This window comes from Martes martes (assembly GCF_963455335.1).
Source record: "Martes martes genome assembly, chromosome: 7".
NCBI classification, from domain to species: domain Eukaryota; kingdom Metazoa; phylum Chordata; class Mammalia; order Carnivora; family Mustelidae; genus Martes; species Martes martes.
This window is the reverse complement of record NC_137894.1, coordinates 31,062,567-31,089,148: the sequence shown is the minus strand read 5'-3', so window position 1 is coordinate 31,089,148 and position 26,582 is coordinate 31,062,567. Positions and strand designations below refer to the sequence as shown.

The window sequence follows — 26,582 nt, the reverse complement described above, 5'->3', positions numbered from 1 at the left end:
TCTCCTTGCTCCCATCCCCACCCCTGGCCTCTGGTGCCTGAGTCCACAGGAAGGCCTCAGTGGTGGTAAGCAAGACAGTGTGGTCACCCAGGCCATCAGAGCATTTGAGGAGAGGGGCCCGGTGTCCCCTGGGCCTGGGATGACCAGAGTGTGTCTGCCTGGGAGGGAGCTCTTTATTCTTTGTCCTCCCTCTGCTCAGATTTATGGACAGTTGTCCAGCAGGCTGGACACCCTTCCTCTGACTCAGCCTGCTCCTCCCCTCCCCAGGAAAACCACATCAGAGGACACGAAGAACCAGAATGCTAAGGCAGTCACATCTGTGACCTCCAAGCCCACCACAGCCCCCATCTGGGGGGACACAGTCAAAGTGCAGCTCCAAGCTGAGGATGCAGGGCAAAAAGGTGAGGCAGGGGTAGAGGGGGGCTGGTGTGCATGGGAGGGGTGTGAGGCAGAGGCTGGCCCCTTGGTTCAGCTGGAAGCCACCCAAACACCACCTTGGGCTCAGTTAAAAGCACTTTAAAGAAAAAAAATTATAATACTGTCATGCCTCATCTCCTCAGTCTGCTCGAAAAATGAGTTGTTCCACATAAATGAATTTTCCAGACAATGAAAGCTTATCTTTTTATAGCCACTGTTATCATTTTCATGGTTGTTATTACTGCCGTCTCCCACTAAAACAGCACATTACAGCTTCCTGGCACATCCCCACGCATTGTTCATTGGAATTACACCTCCTGGGAGAAGCGATGCTGCTCCCATTGCTTAGATGGGAACACTGAGGTTCAGGGAACTGAAATAACTGGCTCAAGCTCATGATGTCTGTAAGTCTGTAAGCTCATGATGTCCTCACTGCAGCTGCAGGGCTCTAACTGCTTCCCTAGACTGGCTCCTTATCCTGCTGTCTCCCCCAGCACTGCCCACTGTCAGACAGCAGTGTTCCTGTGCTTCCTGAGGGCCATGGTGTGCTCTTGTAGAAACTGCCTACTAGTTCTTGCTCCTCTGCCCCTGGAAGCCTTTCCAGTCCCTGACTTTTAGCAAATTCTAACACTGTAGGTAATTTAAGTTTTTCAAGGCAGGGCTCATACCGGAATCTCCAGGTACAGGCGTTCATGTGTATGTGTGTGCACTCGTGGTTTCTGCTCTTGGGCAAGAGCTCAGGCTGGGCACACAGGAGTATTGACGGGCAGGTGCCAGGACAGCACTGGAGATCGGCATTGGGCTTAGTCAGCACAGACCCACACAAGTCCACGATATCTCTGCTCAGGCTCTCCTCTGGCTGGTGGTCCTTCCCTCAGAGGACCGGCTTTACTTCTCCCCTTGAAATCTCACTGGGGCCTTCAAACTCTTGTCTGCCTCAGGAAGAACAGAAAGCCAGCTGCTAAAGATGGGAGAAGAGGAGAGAAGCAAAGTGGGAGGAGGCACATCAATAAAAGGGGAAGAGGCTACTTCTGGGTCAAGCCAGAGAATATTTTTCTGCCTATAAAGGGATAGGTGGGGCTGCTGGGTGAATTAAGAATATGTGGGAGAGGAGGAAAAATTGACCTAGGATTTCATGCACATGTATGTGTGTGCCTGTGTGTGCATGTGTTTGTGAATGCCTGCCTGCTGGCCCACGTGTATGTGTGAATGTGGTATGTGTGACTATGTGCTTGTCACTGTGCCATAGGCTTGCATGTCTGTGTTGTGTGTGTGTGTGTGTGTGTGTGTGTGTGTGTGTTGCAACAGTGTGTTGTGTCTGTGCCTAGATTTATCTGGGAGGTGGTGTTTGCCTGGAAGTACGTGTGTTTATAGTCTGTGTATGTATGTGTGTTAGGGGTTGTGGTGAGTGGATCTGGGATCCCATCCCACCTTGAGCTCTGCACATTTGGGGTGACTGTAGGAAAGGACATGATGAGTCAATGGCCTCAGGGCCCATCTGTGCAGCAGAGAGGGGACGGGACTTGCTGCAGAAAGAATAAGAGGGTAGGGAAGGCCTACTGGATAGACAGGGAATATTGGCAGGCGCCTCTTTGCAGATTGAAGTAGCTGGATGCTCGTTGAAACCTAGTTGGAACCGGTTGCTGTGGTGATGTCTGTGATGGGGGTGGGGGAGATGGGGGCCAAGCCAAGAGGTGGCGGGGAGGGAAAGAGGTAGCTCAAGGAGGTGTTAATGAAAAGCAAAGGAGAGTTGCAGACCCATGTCAGGGCCAAAGCAGGCGGGTGGCAGAAATGGCTTGTTGGCCACACAAAGGGAGCCGTGGGAGGCCGGAGGGGCACAGTGCCCAGAGAAGAAGCTGATGAAGCGTGTTTGTAGCATAGAGACAGGAACAGGGAGGGATGGCTGTCCATTCCCCCCAATTATAGCTCATCTGCTGGCTGCCCACACAGAGCTCCGAAGATTGGGGTAGGGGGAAAAATGCAAGACATTCACCTCTTCTTTCAGCCTCAGCAAATTCCAACCAGATTTGGGGATTCAGGACCCATGGGTAGTGGCCATGAGGGGCTACAGCTTCCACAACTACTGTTGAAGCTCTGGGTGGGAGCACTGGAATCCTCCAGCTGAGTTTTTTCAGTTCTGTTCAGGGCTGGGTGAGTACACGGAGCACTACAGATGGTTAATGAGGAGGAAATTAGTGACAGCTACAAGGAGCACTTGCTTAGAATTTCATAGCTTGAAAAACACATTTCCCTCCCTACAACAATAGTAGGAGGGACAAGGTTTTTCCTTTTTAAAATATTGACATTTTGCAGAGCAGGTACATGAAGCTCAGAGAGGTTAAGTGACTGACTAAAGGTCACTGAGCAAGTTGGTGTGTTAGTACTAGGTCTGCTCACTTCAAATCCTTTGTCTTACTCGACTTCCTTCAAGGCAACCTCAAGTCATTTGGTACCCATTTTGCTTTCTTTCCTTTTAACGCAGATCCCATATGGCCAGCACTTGAGGGACTTTGGCAAGTGTCTTTCCCTCTCTCTGTATCCAGGGTAGCTGTGTGGAAGAGGAAGAAAGGAAGAGTAATTAGCAAATGCTCCTCCTCCTCCTCCACATTAATCTATTTGACCCACCAAGGAGCACCTGGGTGGCTCAGTTGGTTAAGCGAATGCCTTCAGCTAGGGTCATGATCTCAGGGTCCTGGGATCAAGCCCCACATCAGGCTCCCTGCTCAGTGGGGTGCCTGCTATTCCCTCTTCCTCTGCTTGTGCTCTCTCTCCCAAATGAATAAAATCTTTTTTTTAAAAAAAGCAAATGACCCATCCAGCTCCAGGTGCTGAGCTGTCCGTGGTGCTGATATGTCCTTTTCTCAAGAAAGAGGCAAAGGGCAAGGGTCTGCTCTAGTCCCCATCAGCTACACCTGTCCTTTCCATCCTGCTTTCCCCGTTTTTCTCTAAATCTTTTAGACCCTTCCTTCCTCCATCTCTCTCATTCTCTCTCCCCTGCCTCTTCTTCCTCAAACCACAGACTTCCAGGGTGGAAAGACGTTTCCAGGATCAAAAACCCAGTCTCCCATCAAACATTTACTATCTCTGTGATGGTGATCAAGTTATTTAACCACTCTCCGCTCCACTAATCACACTGTAAAAACAGAGCTGGTGATTCCTTCTTGAGGGGCTGTGGTGGGGATTTGTTGGAATAGTGACTCAAGAACACCCATCCCTGTATCTGGTATACAGCAGGTGCTCACTAAGCGGGATTGCATGTTTATTTCCAGGTCATTGGCATTCCCCTCAGAGTTCATCCTGAAGTTCATGCATTTTATAACAAAATGTAGTCTCTTTGGAGGGAGTTTTCTAAGTGGTGCATTGTTCTTAGTGTTAGACTAGTTTTCATTTCCTCAGAGTAGACTTTTCTTGGTATTTGTACTGAGAGATTTCTTGAACAGATCTTGTTTCCTTACTGAGACTCAGTTTCCCCATTTACAACATGTGGGAGGTAAGTCCTCCCCTTCCTGCCTGAGGAGCTGGTGAGAGCGTCTGTGACTAAGGGAAGCAGCTCCTAGGAAAGGGTATGATTCCTGTTTCTGTGCATGTCTCTGCCATCATATGTGTGTCTTTTTTTGATATTTTATTTATTTATTTGACAGAGAGACAGTGAGAGAGGGAATACAAGCAGGGGGAGTGGGAGAGGGAGAAGCAGGCTTCCTACCAAGCAGGGAGCCCAATGCAGGGCTCGATCCCAGGACCCCGGGACCATTACCCAAGCTGAAGGCAGATGCTTAATGACTGAGCCACCCAGATGCCCTCATATGTGTGTCTCTTGATATGGGGGTTCCATGCCAGGTGTGTCCATCTCTGGGTTGGGAGTTTCTTGACCACAGGACAGAATTGCATCTTTGGTTTCTAACAGCACCTAGGACGGAGACTTGCCCTGGGCCAGGGCTCAAATGGTAATTGTGAATGTGTGGTGTGTGTGTGTGTGTGTGTGTGTGTGTGTTGTGTGTGGGGGTGACTCACATGTGTACATGTGCATGTTGGTTCCTCAGCAGGGCCCCTGCTCCCTGCTCTGGGCAACATCTCACCTTTCCCACACTGGGAGGGATGCTGGTCAGCTAAGCCCTGTTTTGACCTTGTGTTCCTTTTTCTCTATTAAGATGTGATCCTCAAGGTGATGGACAATAAAAAGAAAGAGGAGCTGTTGTCCTACCAAATCCCCATCAAGTACCTGCGTGTCTTCCACCCCTACCATTTTGAGCTGGTGAAGGTGAGTCAGGGCCCTGAGTCCCTGTGGGCCTGGGATAGGTAAGGGGACCCACCTTGATCCCCCTAGCTGTTCCCTCAGAGCCTCCCACGCTCACCCTGCAATATGACAAGTCTTGGAACATATGGGGCTCAGGAAACCCAGCTCCTGGCAGGTAGATAAGAATGATATCCATGAGAATTTGGAATTCTCTGAATTCATCTCTGTAAAACAGCCCAACAGCTTGGAACATCTACTTCACTAAATGAATACACCAATGAAAGATACATTCTGGTTTCATGTATGTTTAAAGTGGTACTAGATCTGGGGCGCTTGGGTGGCTCAGTCATTAAGCGTCTGTCTTCAGCTCAGGTCATGATTCCGGGGTCCTGGGATGGAGCCCCGCATGGGGCTCCCTGCTCGGCAGGAAGCCTGCTTCTCCCTCTCCCACCCCCCTGCTTGTGTTCCCTCTCTCGCTGTATCTCTCTCTGTCAAATGAATAAATAAAATGTTGTGTTTTTTTTTTAAAGTGGGACTAGGGGCACCTGTGTGCTTCAGTGGGTTAAGCCTCTGCCTTCAGCTCAGGTCATGATCCCAGGGTCCTGGGATCGAGCCCCACATCTGGCTCTCTGCTCAGCAGGGAGCCTGCTTCCCCCTCTCTCTCTGCCTGTCTCTCTGCCTACTTGTGATCTCTCTCTGTCAAATAAATAAATAAAATCTTTAAAAAAAAAAAAAAAGGTGGGACTAGATCTAAAAATCAAAGAAATACAGTATTTACAGAATTCCTATTATGTCCCCGGTCCTGGGCCAGACACCATCTCTAATCCTCAAGGTGAATTACGTTTTGCACAGATAGGACTGGGACCCAGAGAGAGGAATCCTGTCAACCTGGGTGACAGAGCAGACGAGTAGCAGATTGGAGGGTGAGCCCTGGTCACCTGTCTCCCAGGTCATTTCTTTCTGTGCTGCCACATATTGTGTTGGCCAGAAGAAGGTCCAGAAGATTTGGGGCAGGTGGGAGAGAAAGTGCCCCCTGAAGGGCACCCCTTTAGTAGGCAACTGGGCAGGAACCTGGAGTGGGGAGCCTCAAGTATCCCAGTCCATGGCTTGAACTTCCCAGGACGGCTCCCCCACCAGTTCCCTCTCCCCAGTGCTGACTGGTGGAAGGGAGAACTCACTCACTCATGGCTCAAGTACTTAGTACTACCTACTGTGTGCCTGGCACTGGACCAAGATAAACAGAGCATTACTTTCCCCTCAGTGTGCACTCCAGGCCCCTCTTGTGGTTTGGCGTAAAGAACAACATGATGCAAGATTGCCTAGGTTCCTATCCCTGGTCTGCCTCTTGCTAACTGTATATCCACAGGAAGCTGCTTAACCCCCTAGGCCTCCTCATTCCTCACCGGCAAAGTGGTCACTGAGCATGCACTTGGACAGTCAGTTGCAACAATGGGCCTAAGGACCCTGGCAAAGCACCTGCCACATGTTGGGGGCTCCGTTTGGGTTAGTTCCCCTCCTTTCTTCCCATCAAGCCCTGCACTGATCTTCTTTCCAAACACCTCGACCATGACCTAGGGATCTGTACCTTCTTAAGCCCCTTCCCTAAGCCTGGAGGAGGTACCTGGGGCAAGCAGGGACAGGAAGGACCAGAGAGATGAGCGACTCGCCTGGAAGGCTTCACACTTCAGCTGTGACTCTGCGATCATCACCCAGGCCTTCTGGCTCTCTGGCCACTTACAACACAGGCCCTGTTATCACCTCTCCACAAAGAGAGCAGGCAGGCCATGGCCCTTATGAGGGTGATGAAATATTCAAATAGAAAAGGGAAGATTTATTATATTGATCTTGGAAAGGCTCGCGGGGACCATGAGCTTTAATTATCAGCTCGGAGCCCCGGTGGAGCAATGCCAAGTGATTGTCTGCAAAGGGCTGGATTTATGGCTGGGGGCTGCCCCTTAGTCACTCTCCTCCTGGTGTGTCTTCTTCCCTCACCCTGACCCCAGCCCGCCCAGTCTGGAAAAGCTGAGGGAGCCACTGCCAAAACGCAACTGTACGCCACCATCGTTCGGAAGGGGAGCTTCTTCCCCCGCTACATCGGCAACAATCACACAGCTCTGGAGGTACCGGGACTGGGGCCCCGGGTTGAGGGGGCAAGTTTTGAGCAGCCCCCAGGCCCTGCCCTTCACCACCTCTGACTGGCTTGACTTTGTGAGGCAGGGAGGGGAGTCTGGGGAAGAAAGCAACAGGGCCTTTCCAGAATAGCCCACGTACTTTGCGAAGGACAAGCCCTGGGATCTCAGGGATGATGGGGATAGGGATGGAGATGAAAATGATGTCTAATCGTTCCCAACGTTTCCAGGCCCCCAGTCCTACCCTAACCTGGCCACCGCTTGCTCTGCTTCACACACTGTGCAGGCAGGATGGAGAACGGGAGGCTTCCAAAGCTTGACGTCTGTCTGAATCTCACGGGATTGGGGGGTGGGGGGGTGGGGAGGAAAAGCTGTTTTCTCTCCTAGTCTATCCCTCTTGAAGTAGTGACCCCTGATCTAGGGCTTACAATCCCCCACATTTTAGGGCCTCTCCCCTCTTCTTTGAGTCCTATCTCTGAAGAGGTTTGGCTGGCCTTCTAATTAGGCATTCATTCACCCATTCAACAGCTGTTTACATAGCCTCCTCCAGGCCTGGCCCAGCTTGGACCTAACTTCCACACACACCATCCCCAACCTTCTACCCCAACCTCAGCCTTCCAGCAGTTTCAGAAGGATGGACCATACTCCAGAAATATGCCCAGGAACCTACCCCCTCTCCCTTTCCCCCATGGCCTTCAAACTGCCAGGGATGACAGATTCAAATGCAGCATTGGCCTGAATGTGATGGGGAGGGCAGGGTCACCAAGAAGGCCCAAACTCTGGGCTTCCCCTGCCCCAGCCCGGCTGATCTGATCCACCCCGCAGCACTATAAGAACAGCTCTTGAGTCCCATTTCACAGCTGGGGACACCAGGACCCAAGAAGAAAGAGTCTGGGATGGAAGTCCAGAGGTCCTGACCCTCACCTCTGCTTCCCCATTGGATGCCTCCCGCTGGTCCATTCTCCCTCCCTTTTACAACACGCCCTTTCCTGAGACCTGCCAGCAATACACACATACACACACATTCATGTGTACACACACACATGCACGTATACACAAACACACAGAACTAGGAAGAATGGCCACAGCTTGGCCAGGCCACGCCCCACAGTGAGACGGTCATACCCTTAAGACCCAGCAGAACCCCAGCCTGCAGGGGTCTCCGAGGATCTGGCCCATGCCTACCCCAGCCCCAGACTTACCTGGTAGAGTCTCCAGCAGTGTGCCCACTCCCTGTCCCCAGCACAGATGGCCCCCACTTCTGGTCCAGAGAGCAGACTGGAGAGCACAGTGGGCAGAGAAATTGCTTCTGTCATTCACCAGCCGTCATGAGCCGGTGTGCTGCGGCAGCTGTCTCATTCACACCTGACCATTCAGCACGGACCAGGTGTAAATTAGCCATCACCCCTCAACCTCTCAGAGACCTGCTTTCAGTCCCTACACCTGTTGGTGTCCCTGTGAGCACGAGGGCCTGACACCTCCGCAGCAGACTCCCTCGGCCCAGACTCCTGCCCCCACCCAAAGTTTGAAACACCTTCACGAGATCCAGTCCTTTGAATATGGGGCAGAGAGTCAGTCTCCAGGGGCCCCAGTGAGTGCTGAATGGCACTATTATTTGCAGGCCTTACTAGTTCACACCTGTGTGGAGTGACGGGCCACCAGCTAAGATGGGTCCTGGCAGAGGGGCCCAGGAGGGAGTGCTCAGGGAGGAGGAAAGAGAGAAGAGCCAGAGGAAGCCCTAGCTCCCAGGCACTGTCCTCCCATTGGAGGTCAGAACTAGGAGGACCAGAGACAGTATGGTCCCACCCTTCAGGGTATGAGCTGGGATCCAAAGGTCCAGAGTGGATTGGGGACTGGCCACGGTGACATAGTGACCCAGCTGTTGCAAGGGGCCCTTCAGCTGTGTTCACAGCCCCTTCTCTTTCTGTTTTTCCTCCCCTGAGCACCCTATAGTTAGGACCCCCATCTACCCTCCAAGGACAGCTCAAGCCCAGCCTCTCCCTGAGGCCCCTGCCTGGCCCCTCTTCCTCTCCTCCCAGGCATCAGAGGTTCTGTCTCTCTCTCTGGCTCTGAAGCACACTCAGCATCTCCCTCCCCTGTCCTCCACTCTTCTCCTCCATCAGTGGAGCTCATTTCTCTCCAAAACACATACTGAGCTCCTACTCTGTGCCAGGGACATTTGTTAACAGCTGGGGATACAGCAGTGAACAAGGCAGACATGGTCCCCATGCCTGTGGAGCCTGGGTTCTACTCAGATGGACAGAACATGAACAAGAAAGAAATGAGAATGAACACAGGCTATGATGAATGCTATGGAAGAGGCAATCCAGGGGCTAGAGAATGGGGTGGGCTGCTTTTAGTTAGAGAGGTCAGAGGAGGTCTGCCAGAGGTGGTGACATTTAAGTCCTAAAGGAAAAGAAGGAACCAGCCGCTGAGTCGCTGGGGGTGGGGATGGCAAGTCTAGGCAGAGGGATCATCATGTGCAAAGGCCCTGAGGCAGAAACAAGTCAGCATGTTGGAGGGGTGAGACAAAAGAGGCTGGAACAAAGGAGGAGTTGGGGATTGGTGGAAATGCAGGCCAAGGGCAGACAGGCCAACACATGCAGGCTTTGGCCATGATGGTAAGAATGACAGAATTCTCTCTAATGGAAGTGGGAATATGGTCATTCCTGGTCTCAAGCAGGGGAATGACATAGTTCAATTCATTTTTACAAAAGCAGTTTTTGCCATAATGTATCAAATTGCCTGGGAAGGGGGATGGGTTGGGTGAAGAATAGAGGCCAGTGATGGGGATCAAAGAAGTAAAAGGAGTCACAGGAATCACAGCTGGGGGAGTGAGGGTGAGGGCTGAGGGCTAAGTGTGAGCCCATTCTGTGGGTAAGGGGCGAGGGCCAGGAGCCAGATCAGGAGTCTCTTGGGTTGGCAGTGGAGGTGTATGGGAACAGAATCTGTGTCTTCTCCCCCTGCCTTCCCAATGCCTAGCCCAGAGCCTGAAGGAGGGCAGCAGAGAAAGAAACAACTGAGACAGATGGAGGCAGGGATGAGCTCATTATTGGGGCAAAAGATGGCAGCTGGGTTGGCCTTGTCCCCAGGAGGGCCCAAAGTTACCCAAGGTTCACCTGCCTCTTCTCTTCCACAGGTCTTCCTCCGGGGAGTCAACGAGCCCCTGGTCAACAACCCACATCCCATGGTGGTCATTGCCAGGGTGGTTCCCAACTACAATGATTTTAAGTGAGTGGGGCCCAGGTGGGTGTGGGCAAGGGGAGGGCAAGGAGGGCAGAGGACAGAGGAGGCAAAAGGCTGTCATTGTCACCACAGACCATGATCCCAAGAGTCCTAGAAACCTGTCCTCCACAAGGCCTTTCAAACCTCCCACTGGGTCTGAGGTCCCAGGGTGTAGCCCGCAGTCCGTGGAAAGGGGTGTCTCAGAAGTCTCTTGAGAGCAGGCTGCAGAAGAGCCAGCAGCTGGAGGAGGAGAGCAGGTCCTCAGCTCCTCCAGACCTGCCTTCCCATCCCATACCCACCACATCCCAGTACCCCCTCCTGTTCCATTGCAAGGCCAAGCCTCTAGCCAGTGGTTGTCCCCAAAGAAGGCCGCCTGTGGGTTAGCTCACATGACTTCATGACTGTGAGCCTTGCCCACCAGTCCCCTTCCTTACCCTCCCAAGGGTCTCCCTGGCCCCAAGTGAAGCTCATGACCCTCCTCTCCAGACAACCTTTGGGGTTGGGTGGATCTGCAGTCCTCAGAAAGATGCCCTTCCTGAGGGTAGTTTGGTCACTGGAGGTCACACAGCACTGTCCTCTGTGACAGCACCAACTCCTGGGGGTCAGCTGTCTGCTCTGTCACTTCCGCTTACTCTGATGGCCCGACGGGACTCCACTACACCATCTGTTGAGTTCCAATGACCTGGGAACACTCCTTGCTTGTTGGAGGACTGAAGCCAATTGATTCACTCACTCCCAGCCTTCCTAAACGCTCAGCACATGCGCACATGCTCACAGCCCCCTGTCCCCCGAATCCTGCCCTTGCAGCTTCTGTGCCCCACCAAGCCTAAACCAGATCTGCCACCACGGAGTGGGTCATTCTGGCAAGGACTTTCAAAAGTGAGGCTTTTTAAAGATGGGGGTCGCCGAGGCATTCAGGTTTGGCCCAGGCCACAGGGAGTCATGGGGAAAGGAGCCTTGGGAGCTGCAGCCCATCTCCTAACCTGGTTGAACTTTCCCAAGGCTTGGGCCAGCGATCCACCCCCTGTCCCGGTGTCCAGGCCCCCACCCCCTCCTCCTCTATCACATCAGTCCACAGTCCATCTGCGTGGGAGCCCTTGGCTGCTGAGCTGGGGCACAGAGCCCAGAGCCCTGGGCACCTGCCATGCTCGTGGGCTGACCCGCAATCTCCTTGCCTCCCCAGGGTCCATCAGGTAAAGCAGGACCCAGCGTTTGTAGGGCTGCCCATCACCCGACTCTCCTTCCCTGTCTCATCTGTGATGTACTTCGATGTTCCTCGGGTCAGCCAGAACGGATGCCCTCAGGTATGGCTCCTTCCCCCACACACCCTGTCACTGGGCTCGTACCTCTAGTGTCTCACCCATGGCTCGATTCACTTCCTCAGTCAGCTAGTCCCTGGACTGTTAAGGTGTTTACTGAACTGGCTACTACCCAGAGCCAAGCTTCTCTGTGCTATGGAGGAGCTGCCCTCAGGGCGCTCCTGGTCTGGTGAAAATGGGCATCGTGCGCATGAAAAACCCAAACATCAACACAAGATAATGTGTAATCTAGTAATGAAGCAGGCAGGATGGTCAGAGCTGGAAATATCAGAGGAGACAAGACACAAAAGGACAAATATGGTCTGAAGCCACTTAGATGAGGCTCCTAGGGTAAGCAAATTCATAGAGCCAGAAGGGAGAATGGTGGTTGCCAAGGACTGGGGGAAGGGGACAGCAAGGGGTTCTTGTTTAATCGGTACAGACTTTCCTGTTTAGGTTAATGAGAAAGTTCCAGAAATAGATAGTGGTGATGGTTATACAACATTGTGAATGTACTTAATGCCACTGAATTGTGCATCTAAAGATGGTTAAAATGGGACAGTTCATAATGTGTATATTTTACCACAATAAAATTTTTTTTTTTAATTTGAGGCAAGAGGGATGTGAAGTCTGGGAAATTAGGGTGGGTATCCACACATATGACTCTTGAGTGTTTAACAGGGGACGGATGGTGCAGGACGACAGAGAACAAGATCACAGGAGTGGAGATAGGATGCACAGGACATTGAAGATGTTGGGGTGCGGTGTGCAGACTGTGGCTGGGTGCCAGGGAATGGCTAGATCAGTCAGTTCCCATCATTTCTACTTCAGCTGGAGCTTGCCCCACATGATGGTCCCAACATTCCTAGAGGCCTTGAAGAAGACAGGGGTGCCTGGGAAGTCCTTCCTGTTGTCTGCCCACCACTGTTCATGTCTGGCATGGCAAATACAGAATGAGGCACCCCTTTGGGTCCCCAGCCTTCATTTAAAGACAAGGATGTTTGAAGGCTCAGACACAGACAAGAGTGATGGTGGCAGGGAGGGGTGGGATGAAGGGGGACCCTGGGGACAGAGGCTTCAAACCCAAACCAATCCTTGGCCTGATTTCCCCAGAGTCATCTCACACATGGCCCTGCATTTACCCAGAAAATTATGAACCAATCAGCAGGTGGTCCCGAGGGGCAGGAGGCGCTGGCTGCCTTAATGAGGGAACCCCCTCCCTATCCTGGCCCGTCTCTGGCTGCCTTTGCTGCTTAACCAGACTTGGTAGTGGAGCTGCCCCTAGCTACAGAGACTTGCCTCCAGTGCCTCCAGTGCCTGGTGCATGGGTGGGACTCAAGGCCCGAAGTCCAGTGACGGCAGACATTTGTTGATGTTCACTAGGCAACATGGCAATCGGGCCAGGTTGAGAACTCCCAGAAGTGAGGGACAGGGATGGGGTTTCTTGTGATACAAGGTGTGGGTGGGCAGAGCTCTACCTGAAAGGATACCAGTCACAGGCTGACATACTCCCCCCCCTCCCCTTTCCGCACGTCGTGCACTTTGGTGTCCTCACCTGAGTTGAGGGTTGTCGGTGTCTGGAGTCCCCGTGGTTTCCCACCAGCTGCCCCCTCCCCCAAGGCAAAGCACTGCAGCCGGGGATTTGAGGGCCTGACCCACCTGGGTTTGACCCCTGCTCTGTGACTTAGTAGCTACCTGACCTTTGGCAGCCTTCTCGGTTTCTGCAGTTACAGATTCCTACCTTTACTGGGCTATTAGGAGGCCCTGAAGGACTCAGCATGGCACAGCGTCCAAGCCCAGGGCGGAGGCTCAGGGGGCTCGTCCCTTTCAGAGCTGCCCCTCCACAGTGTCTGATGCCCCCTGAAGCCAGCCTCACCACTGCCCTTGTTACATTTGGCTACAAGTAACCCCGTGGACTTAAGCTCTAAGGATATGCCTTGTTACGCTTGGCAAGGGGTCCCCGCATAGGATGCTGCCAGAATCCATTAATGCACCATCTCAACAGCGTCCTCAGGACTCAGGATCTTTCCAACACCCCTGAATTGCCATCTTCAGTTGACTAACAGTTCATGGAGGCAAAATGTTCGGGGCACCCCCATCCAGACAGGACCAGGACCCAAGAGAGAGGGAGCCTCCCCTTCTCATGCGTGGCTTTTCTGAAGGGCTGGAAACCTCCCACCCGCAGCCCCTCCGCAGACCTCCCCTCTGGTCTCATTGGCCAGAATTGGATCACGTGCCCTGCTTTCAGCCAATCACTGAGGAGGGGAGTGGCATCACCTGCAGTGGCCCCCGGACCAAAGCGGGTTCTGTTGGTTAGAGAGAGACAGACAGACAGAAATGGGGTTAGAGAGAGAGAGACAGACAGAAATGGTTGAAGGGCATAGTGTCTGCGTTACCCCTCTGGGAACCTGCTGATGATGGCGAAACTGGTAGGCGAAGGGATAGTTGGGCCCACAGGCCCGAAATAGGGTGGGACTTAGGAATTACTCGTACCCTGCATCCCACACCTTTGTGGGGGGGCCACAGCCCATCAGGCTTCTCCTTTTGGCCTGCGCTCCTTATAGAACTGAGGCAGAGCTCGTGGCTGATGAAACAGAAGCAGAGAAGTTGTCTGTGCCCACCGTCGTCTCCCCTATCTCAGCCCCCGCGGCCAGCCGGTCCCCAGGCTGTCGCGGGACCCCTTTCCATCCCGCAGACCTTGCCCTCGTGCTGGCCTCATCTCTTATGGACCACCGCAGCGCCTCCACTCAGGCCTCTCCAGCTCAGCCTGTGAGAAGCAGCCAGGGCAAGCCGGGCCCAACTCTAGACCCTTCCCCTGGACCCTTGACCCCTTCATGGACAGGTTGAAGCCCTCCCTAGCAGCTGGGGACACAAGGTCTCATCCCCTGGAGCCTCCTGGCTCACGGCCCCAAACCCCACAGGCTTTCTGCAGGTTCTCCGGATGCCCAGCTGTGCTCCACAAGCATGCTGTCCTCTCTGGGCTGCCAGCCTTCCCCTCTGCTGCACTCAGCCTGGAATTGCCCTTCTCCTGCAGATCCTCCCTTCCCCTAACCAAGGGTCGTTGCTTTCTTCTCCGACATCCCAGAACCCACAACCCACAACTTGCTTAGACCTCCGCATGGATCATAGGAGTGTGTGTGTGTGTCCTATCACCTGGGAAGATAGTGAGCTCGAGAGGGAACAGGGTCTGACTCTAGCTCCCCCATAGACCCCACAGCACCCCTGTGGTGTAGAGCACGGACAACCCCAGTCAGCATCAGCGGAGTTCGGTTGAACTTTGGTCTTGAAGGCAAGACATCCATTTTCTCTTTCAGCCCACACGACAGCCCCCAAGGCATAGAGCAGAGGATATTTCCCAGTGGACAGTGACATCTCAGGTTCCAGCGAGGGAAAGGGACTTGCCAGAGGTCACGCAGCAAGGTTGAGGCAAACCTGGGCCCAGAGCCCGTGTATCCTAGCTCCCTTGAGGCCCCCCAGCATCAGCTGCTGGCAGCTACCCTTCCCAGGATGGGTGGAGCAGGTAGTGTTAGGTATGGATGTGGTGGGCACGGGGGAAATGGAAGAAGGGCCCATGGGCCCATGTAACGAAAGCTCTGTCCCTAGGGAAGGCAGGGCTGCCTCAGTGGCCTGGGGTTAATGGCTTTGCTGAAGATCACAGCTGAAGGTTAATCACATTCCTTAATTCCACAGTCTGCAGTGGCCTTTCCCATTAGCCTCTGTGGTCAATGGCTTCCCCGCCCCACACCCTGCCCCCAACCCTCCCCACACATACATGCCACCAACACCTTCATCAGGGCCCTGGCATCAGACTCCAGAGGTGGTTTAACCTTGATTCCTTCCCCCTCCCCCACCCACAAGAGAGAGTGACCCTCTCTCCCCAGCTGTAGGTCTGAAGGGATCTCTCTTGGAGGATTCATCCTGGGAAACCATTCAGGGAAAGACCTGTCCTTCCTGAGCAGTCAGGCACTATTTCTTGTTCAGTAGACTCCATTTAGACACATTAATAGGCCCCAGAGAGGACAGCCAGCATCCATTAAATGCCCTCCCCCCATCCAGGGTGAGAGCAAGGCATGGGGGCAGCAAGGGACTGAGTCACAGGTCCTCCTTGAGTGCCTCAGGGCCTGGCAGTGGTCCAGGCAATGGGGAAGCCTCCTCTGGCACTCAGTGGGGTGGCTCTGGGATGGGCATGGTTTGGGGATCAATCCTGAAAGCCATTTCCAAGCCCCACAGAACCTGGAGACAGCCTCTCTAGCCTGACCTGGGGCCAAGTGGCTGTCCCTGAGCGACCTCCAGAGCCCGTTCTCAGGAACAGTCTCATCACCCCAGTCCCTGTGCCTGTGTTCAGGACCCCCTGGCCCCCAAAGTGACTGCACCCCATGTCCCCCGGGGCAGGGGCCGAAATGGACACAGCTGAGCCTCAGGCAGGGTCTTGGAGAACCAGAGCAGACACATTAGTGTGACATGCATCAGAGCCCTGCCACTGCTGGGGTGGGGGGCGGGTAGACCCACACTGATATTTCGAGATCCGGCATCAATAGCTCCTGGAGCCAGCGGAGCATTTGTGCTGACCTTTCTGAGCAATGACTGGTTCCCGCAGGGGAGCGGGAGGTGGGAGCGGGTGCTGCTGTTGTTGGCAGCCTCTGGCTAGGGACAGAGGCCAGGCTGCCCCTGGAAGAGTCTGCCCCGGTGACCCCAGTCCCTCCCTGTGTTGGGACCGACCATGCGGGGCTGCTGGCCAACGCCGTTATGGTCCATTCCCCACTCCCCACCTTCCTTCCAGCCTTTGCAGCTGCTCAACCTCCCCCACCTGCAGTCCCTCCTTATTCCAGGCATCCTCGACCCTTGCCATGCTTGGAGCCGCCTCCACTGTTGTCCTGGGTGATTTTCCCAGCCAGAAGGCCTCTCTCCTTCCCTTCGCCCTGCCAAATCTTACTTCAGAGTCTTCCTCAGGTCCTACTTCCTGTGAGACGGCTTTGGTGGCCATCCTTGGGAATGTCTCCTGGAGCCCCTTATTCAGGGACTCTGGTCAATACTGTAGTGTCTTAAAATGTACATCCTTTTTTGTTTTTTTAAAGATTTTATTTATTTATTTGTCAAACAGAGAGAGAGAGAGCGCACAAGCAGGGGGAGCGGCAGGCAGAGGCAGAGGGAGAAGCAGGCTCCCCACTGACCAAGGAGTCCGATGTGGGACTCAATGCCAGGACTCTGGAATCATGACCTGAGCTGAAGGCAGACACTTAACCAACAGAGCCACTTAGGCGCCTCAAAGTGCACATCCTTTAATTCAGCATTTCCATTTCGGGTCCTTGGGAAATAATCTGAGACTCAGAAGTCCACATCAAACAATATTCAATACAGAACTATTCTAGGAAAACATGGGAAGGGAGAAACCAGGGCCTCTGGACATGACAAAAAATCCTGCAGCTACAAAGATCACGGATACCGAGCGTTATCTGTGACTCTGGATATGCTTAGGTTTTCACGGTAAATGAAAAACATAGGATGTTGGGATCACAATTATCTACAAAGTAGGCTTAGTGTATTGGGGGGGGTTGTGTTCGGTTTTATTTTAAGAAGGCTCCACACCCAGTGCGGAGCCCAACTTGGGACTTGAACTCATGACCCTGAGAACAAGACCCAGACAGAGATCAAGAAACAGATGTTTAACTGACTAAGCCACCAGGCGCCCCTAGGTTTTTCTTTTTAAGCATTCTACTTTTCTGTGTTTTCCACAATTCATTTATTACACGCATATTGCTTTTTACAATTGGGACAAACATTTGTGACATGTGTAGACACACACGGATGGTTATGTCTGGACATCCCTTCATTGGGGAGAAACTGTGGCCCCACCGTGTAATCCCACTGTCTCCTTTCAGCTGTCCAAGCCAGCGGGACCCCCAGACCTGCCCTTATGGAACCAGTCCTTCCTCTTCCAAGGCCGAGACGGAGCCACCAACTTCTCGGAAGACACCGCCCTGGTGCTGGAGTACTACTCCTCCGCTTCCAGTGAGTGTCCCTTGGGTGCGGTGCGAGGGCGGCCATGCCTCAGGACATACGGGCAAAGGGTGCTCAGACCACCTGCCTCTACCCCCTGCGGGAGTGGGTGAAGGGGACCCGGTTCCAGTGCATGCAGGCAGGTGGAGGAGCACCTGGCTGGCTTCCTTGTCCTTGTTCCTTGGCACGGGCCAGAACACATTGGTCTTAGTCCCATGTTAAACCTGTGCCTTACCCTGTCCCCACGGACCTGCCAGTGAGGAGGGAGGGACAGATCCCCCCAGGGCTCACAGCATAGAGGGGAAACCAGATTCAGAGACCCACTGATCTACGGTCTGAGTTCCACATGGAGAGAGTAAAGAGCCCCCAAGGCCAGAGACAGGGGAGATCCATATACACACCCAGAAGTGCAGAATATGTGGAGAGTTGGTCTTGAATTCACAGAGCCAAGTTCAGAGAAGGAGGAGAGTTGTGCAGGGCAAGGCCAGGAGGCAGGAACAGAGAGGCATGGGATAACTGGATGTTGGGTACCAAAGGACTGGGGTGCCTGCTGGGGCCGCCAACACTGGGATCCTAGGGGTCTTGGGTGAGGGCTTTGGTGGGAGTCCCAGCTGGTCCTTCTCCTACAGTGAAAGGCAGTGAGCCATGGACCCTCAGAAAGCCCCTGGGCATCTCCGTGTTGCCGCTAAAGAGCCGTTTGTACCGCAAGATGCTGGCAGGGAAGGGTGTGAATGGGCTGCGTGTGGAGAAGCTCCCCATCACCGTGAGTGCCCCGCCCTGACCAGAGCCCATGCCAGGTGGCCCACTCCTGCCCCAGCCCACCCTGTTCCATCTTGCCCCACTGACGCCAGTGACTGGCTTCTCCAGTAGCTTCCACCCCACCCCCAGCACCCCCACCACGGAAGCCAACTGCAGTCAGGTATAAGGCTTTCCCCTCAGCTCCTGCCCTGAGCAGTGTGAGGAGAAACACAGGGAGGCCCCATGGGACGGTGGCAAGAGCTCAGGCCTTTAACCAGAGAGACTTGGGTTTAAATCCTGACTTGCCCTAGTTCTTACTGTGCAACTAGGCAAGTTTCTTAGACTTTCTGAACCTTGGAGTGCCCGTCTTTAATATGGGAACAACATGCCTGTATAGGGTCTGTGTGACAAGAGAGCCAAGAGCCCGGTCTCTAGAGCCTGACTATGTGGGTCCAAATGCTGGTTCCACCCCTTATCAGATTACATGACCATGGGAAAATTAAAGTCCTGGTGCCTCAGTTTCCTTGTCTGTTAAATGGGGTCATAATAATGGAATTTTTCTCATAGGGTTGATGTGAGACTTTTTTTTCCCGAGGAAGTACATGTAAAGTACTTAGAAAAGAATATATATTATATATGTAATAATGTATATTATATATAATATATAATAATGTATTAAATCTTATTGAGACCATATATATATATACATATATATATATGATAAACACATCATTTATTTCTATGCCAACTTTTTCCCTAAAATACCTCTGGCCATCCTGATGTAATAGACCTCAGTCCATGGGAGTTCCCCCACTCCTCCAGGAAGCAGGTCTGGAAGTGCCAGTCAGGTCTTCAGTGGAGTTGAGAAGGGCAGTTCAAGGCAGGGAGGGTGAGCAGAGGCGGGAGACTAGCTCCTGCCTCCCTCTCATTCCCCAGGCAGAGGCCCCAGCAGGCCCCTTCTTGGGGAATCTGGAATAGTGGGCAGATCAGAGGCAGAAGCTGCACTGGCCAACATAGGCTGACTATTCCTCTCTCCTCCCCAGGACACCAAGCTGAAAACCATCAATGGTGAGGCCCCCACAGTGGATATCTCCTTCCAGCTGCTCTCCTCCGAGGTAAGGTTGCCTGGCAGCCACGTGCCAGGTCCCATAGCCCTGCAGTGGGTTCCACTCTCCTTCACAATTGCTGGCCTCATTCAGGGGTTGGGGCCAGGGGCTTCTGGAAGGAGGGGACTGCTGCTTTGGATAGAAATGTCTGAGGATGATTTGAGGCTCCGGAAAACGAGACAGAGAGCCGCGATTAGGAAGAGGTGAGTTGAGAGCAGAGGGCCACCCGGACCTGGGAGTCAGCCTCTAACCCAGCCCAAGCCAAGCCTGGCTCACTGGTATCAAGGTTCTCCGAGGGTGAACGAGGATTTCAGCTTCTGTTGTTGTGAACCAAACTACTGCAAACCTAGAAGCTTTAAATGATGCCCATTTATGGGCTCGCACTTCTGAGGGTAGACAGTCTAACATGGCATGGCTCAAATTGAGATGCCGGCAAGGTCACGCTCCTTTCTGGAGGCTCTGGGGAAGAGTGTGCTCCCAGGCTCATTTAAGGGGGTCGTCAGAATCCAGTTCCCCGCAGTCGTGGGACCAAGGTCCCTGTTTCCTTGCTGACTGCCAGCCAAGGGTCCCCTCAGCTGCTAAAGGTCACCTACATTCTTTCTCACAATGGCCCCCTCCATCTCTCAGCCAGCAGGCAGGTCAAATCCCCTCCACACTTCAAAACTCTCTTTCTCCTTTGTCAGCAGCCAGAGAAAACCCTCTGCTTTAAAGGGGCTCATGTGATTAGGAGAGGCCCACTCTGAGAATGTCCCCAACTCAAGGTCAGCCATGCCGTGTAATATAATCACAGGGGTCACAGCTCATCATAGGCATGGGTCCTGGGGATTAAGGTGTGGAATCTTGGGCGCCCATTTTTGGAATCCTGCCTCCTACAGTTGGGTTGATCCAAGTGGAAAGATACCACTGGCTCTGAGCCCTGCCAGACGGATGGGATCTCTTCCTCTAGCCAGCCCTCCCTGGACTCTGAGTCTCAGTTGAACCCCGGTCATTTGGCTCCAGTGCACCTGGCCTGCACCTTCTGGAATTCTTCCCCTCTTTGGTCTGTGGTGCTAAGACAGGCACAAAGACGGGATGTGGGCAGTTCAGGACCATGAACGAAGGAACTACAGGCAGGCACCCGACGTCTGGGTCAGTCCCCTTCCACCGGCTTTCCACAGCAGGAAAAATCGCCACCAGTGCTGGGGTAATACTTGGCCCTGTGACCTGACCCATGGAGAACACAGAGAATTATTATTATTATTTTTAAAGATTTTATTTATTTATTTGTCAGATCACAAGTAGACAGAGAGGCAGGCAGAGAGAGAAGGGAGGAAGCGGGCTCCCGGCTGAGCAGAGACCCCGATGCGGGGCCGATCTCAGGACACTGGGATCATGACCTGAGTCGAAGGCAATGGCTTTAACCCACTGAGCCACCCAGGCGCCCCAACACAGAGAATTATATGGTGTGGGGTAAGAAGCATGTATCTGAGAATGTAGCCACTTGAAACTGTGTCCCTATAAGGCCTCCGGTGAGTACCTGGGACCTCCCATCAGCACTTCTGCCTGTGGAACATTCTGCATTGTCTTCTGATTCCTGGTGAAAGAGAGTTTGTTAGAGACAGCCTGACACCCACCCTCACTCCCACCACCACCACCACCACACCAGGTGTAGGACCAAGAAGGTACCGAGAGGGGAGGACACAGAAGCAGCCTCAAGAAAGAAGCAGGGTCCTTGGAGAAAAAGTCACCCATTTCCCAGACCGGATCTTACCCCTCCACAGCCTCTTCTCAGTATCTAGAGTCTGTCAGTGGCCACTGCCTGGTCCTTCCTCACCTCCCCCTGCCTGCTGTCCCTTCACGGGGACACATGTGTCCTGAGGACGGAAAGGAGCATCAAGTGCCCCTGGTCAGGCCACTGGGGGACCCAGCAGGCAACAGGCAGGTGGACAGGACACTTCCCCGGTTGCCCAGGGGCTAGGCACAAAGGTCTCAGTGATGAATTATTCACCGGAGCTGTGCTAAGTGCAGAATTAATCCCTTTCCTTCCAGCTGGCGGCCTCACTAAATTATCCCTCCAAGTCATGCGGGAAAACGCTGCCGAATTCATTTAGCGGCTGAGTGTTTTGATCTGGGCCTTGTGATTTTAGCTTCACCTTCCCCCCAGCCCCCCTCCCCCTGGAGGCGGGTAAAAAAAAAAACCTTTCGGTAATGGATTTCCGAGAAGAAAGGAAAAGAAAGGGATCAAGATTGGGTGTGTACCAGGAAAAATAGTACTAGAGGAAATTCAGATTCTGCAGCCAAGCATTCAATACACAGTGCCATGCACGCTGTCTCACACCAGTGCATGCGAATACCCCCACGCAGACGGTCCCGTATGCACAGACATGCACACGCAGACACACACACACACACACCCCTTTGCATGGGCACACACACTCAATCCACAGACACAAGCTCACACAAACACACACACACATGCAGACTGACACCCAGACGTTTTCGCGCCTGCACTGGCATACACGGAAACTCCATCTCTTTGTGGCTAAACCGCTCCTTGGCGACACTATTTGTGAATTGGCTGAGAACTGACTCACTTTGATTCCAGGATCTTGAACTCCAGTCTGGGGGCTAATGGGGTGGGCTCGACATAGGTTCTTGCGACCAGGGCACCCAGCCGTTCGTTCATTCTTTTATGTCACATATATGTGATGAGGACTCGAATTTTGGCCACCCCTGTGGATTGCAATGAGGAGAGGGAGGGGCCAGCAGCCATGGAGCCCATCTGCCTTGAATTCACCCTCATCAGGCTCGGACAGGGCTCCCGGTTCGCATCTGAGCCCTTTTGGCACCCTCCTTTCTATGGGGTAGTGGGAGCATGTTGAGAGTGGAAGAACAGGAGGATGGCCTGGCAGTCGAGTGCAGAGGGCCCTTCCCCAGCTCTAGCACTCCCCACCACCCTCACTGTCACAGCGCCGGTGTCCCTCTGTGCCAGCGCAAACATTGGGCACCTGCTACGTAGCTGATACTGTCCCAGTTTTAGGGATCTTACACGTCCTCATAAAGCTTGTGTTCTTAGAGAGCAGGGAGCGTGGCCCAGGCAGTGAGCAAGTCAGTTCATGAGCAGACAGCAGCTCCTGTAAGAGGCCTGACAAAACCCAGTGACAGCAAACACCTGCAGGCTCTGAATTCCTTTCCTCTTACGGTTCCACCTAAGATGTCATCTGCAAGTTCACGGTGGGAGGTACCTGGCCTTCGTGTCCGCATTCCAGCCTGGGAGCTAGTGCCATCGCTTCTCCCATTTTTAAATCAAACATGGCTAGAAGCTTGGTGGGCCAGCGCCAGAAACCTGGGATCTTAGAGCCCCGTGGACACTCTGGCTGCCAGGAGGGTTCGGAGGGCTTGGATAACGGGTCTCTCGGGGACCCCCGTCCATGTGACTGACAATCCCTTAAGAGCAATTCCTTGCCCGTGATCCGATGTGCTACTAAAAGATGATGCTTCAGGAGAAATAAATACGCATGCTCTATTTGGGTACCTCCCTCCTGAGGACACATTCTCTTCCTCCTGAGCCTCTGAGGGACAGGTAGATTATCCTGGTTAGTTGAGGTTTGGGTGAACATCATCTCCCTACACCCTCTGCTTCCACATCACCAATTCCCACAGCTCTGAGAACAAGAACACTGTGGAATTTCCAAATAGGCCAAGACCACAGAGGTGTCTCTCAACGGCCCACCCGGGACAGGATTGTCCTTAACAATATCCACCACAGGTGGTCTTACTTGCTCTGCCCTGACAGGAAGCTCACTACCACCAGATGCCCCCTGTCCCGTGGCTCCATGGCCACAACAGATAGAAGTGCCCGCCTCACCCTGAGCCCACTGTATCTGTGCCCCCAGCCTCCTGGCTCCACCATCTGGGGCAGCAGGGTGACCCTGGCAAGCCTCCTGTGCTGGTTGTGGGGACACTGGCACATGGCAGCCATGCAACATGTTGGCAGGCCTACTAGCCAGCAAAGCCTGCAGTTTCTGTGAATGGCGGGATGGAGTGGTCTCCTGGTTTGGGATACAGTGCTTGAAGCTAGTTCTGCTTGTGATGGGTTAAGTTTTATCCCTCTGATGGGACTTCTCAACAAGCACCTGCTGCTCAGAGTGATCTGCTTTAAGCTAGAGCTGTGTGTGTAGGTGAGCACGTGAACAACTACACATGGATTCACAAAAACTAAAAAAATGGACACCCACCCATAGGAGGCCAACTTCCCTTTATTGTGCATACAGAGGGCGTTGGCCTTGTGGGGGGGGGAGTCTGTTCAGCTCTAAAAATCCATAAGCCTATGGCCGCTCCACATATACATGTACGAATAACCCTATCTCTCCTCCATTCTCCCTCTGATGTTGGACTCTGCTCTTTGAAGAGTGCGATCTGGTCCCCCAGGAGTCTGTGCTTCTCCAGGCTAAGCAGTCTGCCTCTTTTAATGAACTGGTGTCAAGATCCTGCCGGATCCTGGGTGCCCTCCAGCTTGCAGGCAACCTCTTTGAAGTGAGGCTCACACTGAGCAGGTTTCCCAGGCTGACCCTTGTGGACTGAAGCTCCGCATTCACATGATAGGTGCTCACAGCGCCAGTCCCTGCCTCCTCACATGGAAACGTGCCTCTCGCAAGGTGGGACGAGTCTATGCAGTCATCTGGGTGTTTGGTGACAGCGTACCTTATCAGGCTGGGATTTGGAATCCAGAGTCTTACCCGGGCCAACCACCAGGGCACCAGGCAGAGATAGAGGGCTGCCTCCTTCTCAGCCCACAACCCTGAGAGATGCTGGCAGGACTTGAAACCTGTGGGTCTCCTTGGATTTTGGCGCAGGGTGGGTGCCTTTGAGGAGAGCAGGAGGTGGCACCCGCTGTCACCCACTGAGGGAAGGGGCGGCTCCCACAGTCCTGTCTGAACCTCCCCCTTCCCTGTTCTCGAAGGAAGAGGCGGGGTGCGTCTGCAATGCTGTGCCAAGGCCTGCCCTAGTGTTTTTATTCAAATCAGTTACAAAGCTCTCTGGAGACCAGACCAAAGTGGGGACAAGTGGCTGGTTAACAAAGGGGGAGGCGAAGGCAGGGGATAGGCGGAATCATGCTGGCTTTTGATGAATTTTTATAAATTTCTTTGAAAGCCACATATGAAGGTTCTGGGCTAGTCCTCAGAGAAGCCCCAGCACAAACCTGTTTCCTCACCAAGCACAGCTGCCCGGAAGGCCCAGCGTTCAGGACAGCACCAGAGCCTCCTTGGCTGGTCCCATCCTCCGGAGGGTTCTGTCCCCACCCCTAAGACTCCAGCTCTAAGAATGACCACAAGGACAATGATGGATCCAGGGAAAAAAGATCCTTTCCCCTCCCACAACCTCACAACACCCTGCCTGTCTTCCCTTCCACCCCATGCCCCCTACACGAACAGTGTGCATCCTGAGGTCTGGGCTTGAATCCTGGATCTTCCACTGATCTTAGCCACCCTGAGTCCCACCTTCGTCATCCACAGAAAGGAGCTGTGATCCTTACCAGCCAGGAATGTAGTGAAAATGGAATGAAGGAGCCTTTGTGAGTGCCCAGCAAAGTGTAGTTGCTGACAAACGTGCTGAACTCATCAGACATGAGGACAGGGCTCCTGGGGGAGGGGAACAATGGAGACTTGCTAATCCATCACTCAGCACCCGCCCCTCATGACAGCCGCTCCACCAGACTCACATCCATAAGGACATCAGGAGGCCTTGTCAAGAGCTGAAGACAAACATCACCAGCCCCACATTCGGTCTCACAGCAATTTTTCAGGGAATGAAGAAACAGAGAAGAGACAGACAATCATCTCTCTGGAAGCCCGATTTGCTGAAGTGTCCCCAGTGTACCCTGCCTTGAGCTGTGGAGGAGAAATGGAGACCTGCTTCCTGCCCTGTGAGTGGGCAGGTCTGAACCAAGAACCATACCGCAGGCTCATTCCAGATGCCTCACCCACCGCAGGACTCTGCTGCCTTGAGAATGTGAGCCTGTGACTCCCAGCCAGAGATGGAATGTTTTGAGTCAGGATACAGAGATGGCTAAGGAAGCTGGATGTCTTGGCCCACCCTTGGCCTGCTCTGCTCTCCTGTGAACCCAATGCACGATTGGTGGATTGAAGAAGTTGGGGGGGGGGGGCAAAACTTCCAGACAAAATTATTCAGAGAGTGGGGGCTGCTCTTGGGTTTTCCCCATCTCAGAGCCACACTACCATAGCCTAGACCTCTCTTTGGCCAAACCAGATGCATCCCAGCTCCACCCAAGGTCATTCAGGCATGAAGTCATTAGCCTTTCTTTGGATCCCTAACCTGTGCCAAACAGTAAAGCACCCTGACAGATCATTACCACCCATCTTGCTAAGTTCTGGCTGAAGTGCATTGAGCATACAAAGGTCAGGGGAAGAGTCACAGAGAAGAATGGTTTAAACTCTGCCTCAAAGAATGGCTTAAAAATTGGCAAAGCAAGGGTGATTCAGGCAGAAGGAATCACAGGTGCAAAGGCATGGAGGCATGACGGTATCTGAAGCACGTGGGACATATGGAGGCTGTTGTGGGCAATGAGACTGGAGACTTAGCCTACACCATGGAGGGCCTATATGCCAGGATGCAGGGTTTAGACTTTACTGGTGTTTCACAGTGATTCGAAGCCAAGGAAGGTCTTTGGGCAGCAGTAAGATGTGATCTGATCTTTATGTTGGAAAGCTCTCTCAAGAGGTAAATGAGGGAACCCAATGGGAAAGATGAAATGCAGAAAGCCCAGATTCCAAACTAACAATAGTGAGCCCACAGACTGTCCAGTGAGCTGTGGGCAGGGCTCTGTTTAATACTCAAGTCCTTGCCAGAATTGTTAAATATCCTTATCACTGACACCCCTCCCCTGATCCTGCAACTTGCTTTTAGATTAACCCTCTGAAAACCATTTTCTGGAGAATGAATTATGGCCCCAATGAGGATTAACACTCAGACCCTTCTTTGCTGGCAGAGACTCAGAGCTTCAAACCCCACTGCAGCTGCAAGACTGTGCAGGATGCCATAATGAGGCTTGTGATATGCATGGGATGCAGCAAGCCCTCTTGGAGGGCCCCGTTTTCCGAGCCTCGCCTTCAGCTGAAGAGATAAGAACCTACAACTGGGGCCACAGGAAATGACAAAGCAGTAACTGATCAGGGAGCTGCTGCACAGGGCTCATTATGGTGCTTGCCAGCGGGAGAGACACCCTTATCAGGGAGAAAATTGCATCAGGCCTCCTGAATTACTAGCGATTGGAAGCAGATTTCTTGGGACGCACTTTGTTAGATACCTAATGAGCGGGATACAGGCGGGCAGAGCCCAAGGCCGGCGGGGCGGGGGACAAATGTCTTTGTTAAACAGAATTTGTCAGTTTCCGCTTCAGGTTCCCTGGGGAGGGTTCAGGGCCAGCTAATTGAATTAA

The 26,582-nt window shown here is 53.2% G+C and overlaps 1 protein-coding gene across 1 annotated transcript in view; it reads left to right on the top strand.

The window, feature by feature from the left end:
• Window positions 1–26,582, top strand: part of CCDC33 (coiled-coil domain containing 33) — a gene marked incomplete at both ends in the record, with an annotated part of 101,028 nt that overhangs the window by 33,128 nt on the left and 41,318 nt on the right. The window contains 8 exons of the mRNA XM_080809663.1: window positions 268–401; window positions 4,566–4,675; window positions 6,655–6,771; window positions 9,920–10,011; window positions 11,189–11,309; window positions 17,183–17,312; window positions 17,930–18,063; window positions 19,082–19,153. Coding sequence (XP_080665789.1) covers window positions 268–401; window positions 4,566–4,675; window positions 6,655–6,771; window positions 9,920–10,011; window positions 11,189–11,309; window positions 17,183–17,312; window positions 17,930–18,063; window positions 19,082–19,153 — 910 coding nt within the window. The remainder of the gene's footprint in view (window positions 1–267; window positions 402–4,565; window positions 4,676–6,654; window positions 6,772–9,919; window positions 10,012–11,188; window positions 11,310–17,182; window positions 17,313–17,929; window positions 18,064–19,081; window positions 19,154–26,582) is intronic.